This window comes from Nymphaea colorata, chromosome 1, assembly GCF_008831285.2.
Source record: "Nymphaea colorata isolate Beijing-Zhang1983 chromosome 1, ASM883128v2, whole genome shotgun sequence".
NCBI classification, from domain to species: domain Eukaryota; kingdom Viridiplantae; phylum Streptophyta; class Magnoliopsida; order Nymphaeales; family Nymphaeaceae; genus Nymphaea; species Nymphaea colorata.
This window is the reverse complement of record NC_045138.2, coordinates 27,667,540-27,670,213: the sequence shown is the minus strand read 5'-3', so window position 1 is coordinate 27,670,213 and position 2,674 is coordinate 27,667,540. Positions and strand designations below refer to the sequence as shown.

Here is a 2,674-nt window from a genome sequence, read left to right as displayed (position 1 = left end):
GAATATACACATGGACAGTTTGAGGATTCTATATGAAGTCCGGCCTTCACCCTGTGAGAACCAGGCACAAGGCTTCGTGATTCAGGTGCAACGAACTCTCACTCTTTAAGATAAAACAGTAGTAAAAGAATGAATATGTGAGGAATACCCAACAAACCAATTGCCATGACCAAAACAGAATCTCAGATGAAAAGGAAAAAGATGTAAACATGGGGATAGAGGAAAGGGAAGGGAAGAAGAAGATCAATTTTGAGATACCCGGTGCCTGCAAACTGAAACAGCTATATTTTGATTTGTCATCACCTTCCTAGCAATCAAAGCCACAAGAACGTAACGATATGTAACACCAAAAAAGGGCAAAATTTTCTCCAAATTTATTCGTGAGTTCTGTAATTTCTGTACTATACAACATGCTCATACTCCAAAAATATAAAGCGTCTGCAGCCGCCAACAATGGAAAAGAAGAAGAAAAAAACCATGAAGAAGAAGATGGAAACAGACGACATCAACCAGCGAACTCCGCCAACAGATTAATGAACGAGGTATGATCCATACTCTCGCCGGGGAGGTCATTGTTCTTCGCCGGGTGTGCCCGTCCGCCGACGAGCCTCGCCGGATTGCCAACGGCTGTGGTCCTGGGAGGAACGTCGATGAGCACCACGGACCCGGCGCCAATCTTCGCTCCCTCGCCGATACTCACGTTTCCAAGCACGGTGGCCCCGGCGCCAATGAGGACACCGTCACCAACTTTCGGATGGCGATCGCCGGCAGTCCTGCCGGTTCCCCCGAGCGTGACATGGTGAAGGATGGAGACGTTGTCCCCAACGACGGCGGTCTCCCCGATGACGACTCCGGTGGCGTGGTCGAGGAGGATGCCGGAGCCAAGGCGAGCACCAGGATGGATGTCGACGGAGAACACGTCGCAGATGCGGGAGTGCAGAGCAAGGGCTAGGGCGGAGCGGCCCTGGAGCCAGAGGTTGTGAGAGACTCGATGGGCCTGGAGGGCAAGGAAGCCTTTGTAGTTGAGGAGACAGTGGGAGAAGGAGGAACAGGCGGGATCTCGGAGGCGCGCGGCTAGGAGGTCGGCGACGGCGGCGCAGCGGAGGGAAGGGGAGGACGATAGCAAGTCGAGGAAGAGATTGTAGAGTAGAGTGGAAAGAAGAGTTGGGGAGCAGAGGCGGTTGCCAAGGTGGAAAGAAAGGGCGCGCTCGAGGGAAGGATGGCAGAGGATGGTCGAGTAGAGGTAGCTGGCCAGAGAAGGCTCCGCCTCTGCGTCCCTCCTTGCCTCCTGCCTGATCTGCTCCCACACCCACGCTTCCTTCGCGTCGCTGGAGATGGGCGCCGCCGTCAGTGCTGCCGTTGGTGAGGTGGTGGTGATGCCACTTTCGGCCGGTGGCTCCTCGCTTGCTGTCATCTGTCTCTTTCTCTCCCTCCGCGGGACGAGTGACAGTAATCTAGAGAGAAGACGGAGACAGCTTCCTTCACCCCACCCTTTTTCCCTCTCTCTGAGACAGGGAAGCACAGCTTCGACAGAAAGGGAGAGGATTTTAATTTGTAGAGCGGAGACACCCACTGATCTACGTACCGGGAACGATCATCGCAGCGGCAGCCGGCAGGAGTGAAGGGCCAAGTTTGTGACAGAGGAGTTGGATTGTTGCTTGAAGATTATCTACCGCTAGCTTTTCTTTTTAAATTTCTTCTCTGGCTGTGGTTGGAAGGGAAAGCTCGGTTCTTCGTCAATTACAAGCTGCCATAGTTTCACACCAGATCCTGAATTTTATCACTTCGCTAAAAATGAAATTTTATGTAGAAAATGAAGTTTTTTCTACTAACCAAGTTGCATGTTCCATACCATTCATCGATCTTTTATAATTGCAATCCCATATGTAGCTGTGTCATGTTTTTCTGCAATGCTACGACTCTCATATAAAATGTTGAAAGGCTTTAAATGTATATTTTTTGTCAGAATTATATGATTTAAACAGCGGCCGAATCTGATTGAAGTTGAAGTTGACCACTATGAATTCATCACTGTGTCGTTCCAGCCTGCTCGAAATGCACAAAGTCAATAAATGATGCGCTTCTCCAAGAACTTTCATGGGGAAGTGGAGCAGCCGCCCCTAGTCTTATCCTTGTTGCTTCAGCCATTGCGGTGTAGCTGTTTTCACGAGAGTTCATAGAATGATAACTGGAGCAGCAAGCGGATCAGTATCGGAGTCCTTCAAGTTTTTCTTATTTTTTGCCTGCATCAAATCCGATCACTATATAGAAGGTGAGACGGACGTGAAGAACTTACCAGTCGAGATAATTCCCAATGACAAGAAACGAGTGAAATGGGAGTCCATGAACAAAGGTTTAGTGAGATGGGATTTTGTTCGTGTGTGGTTCAATCCAAGTCGAGATTCAGTTAGGTTGAATGATAGCAACTTTAGTCAAAATCTTGTCAGGCTAAAATCAGCGATAGTGATTCTCGTTTGAAAGTTTTTTAACATAAAGCTGCACTCACTAACTGAGTTCTATTTACTACTAACTAAAAAGAATCGGCACCAATTTGGGACTCATCTCTTGACAGATTCAAAATTTTAAGGGGGTGTTTGATGAGAAAATGTTGGCAAGAACATCGTATTCTTTTTTCAAGAAATATATTGTAATTACAGAATTTGTCCTTATTCGA

The 2,674-nt window shown here is 48.0% G+C and overlaps 1 protein-coding gene across 1 annotated transcript; it reads right to left on the bottom strand.

The window, feature by feature from the left end:
- Window positions 1-341: 341 nt before the first annotated feature.
- LOC116251336 (serine acetyltransferase 5-like) lies at window positions 342-1,873 on the bottom strand. The gene has a single exon (XM_031625541.2). The coding sequence runs from the start codon at window positions 1,412-1,414 to the stop codon at window positions 506-508; it is 909 nt and encodes a 302-aa protein (XP_031481401.1). The 5' UTR covers window positions 1,415-1,873; the 3' UTR covers window positions 342-505.
- Between the last annotated feature and the right edge of the window lie 801 nt (window positions 1,874-2,674).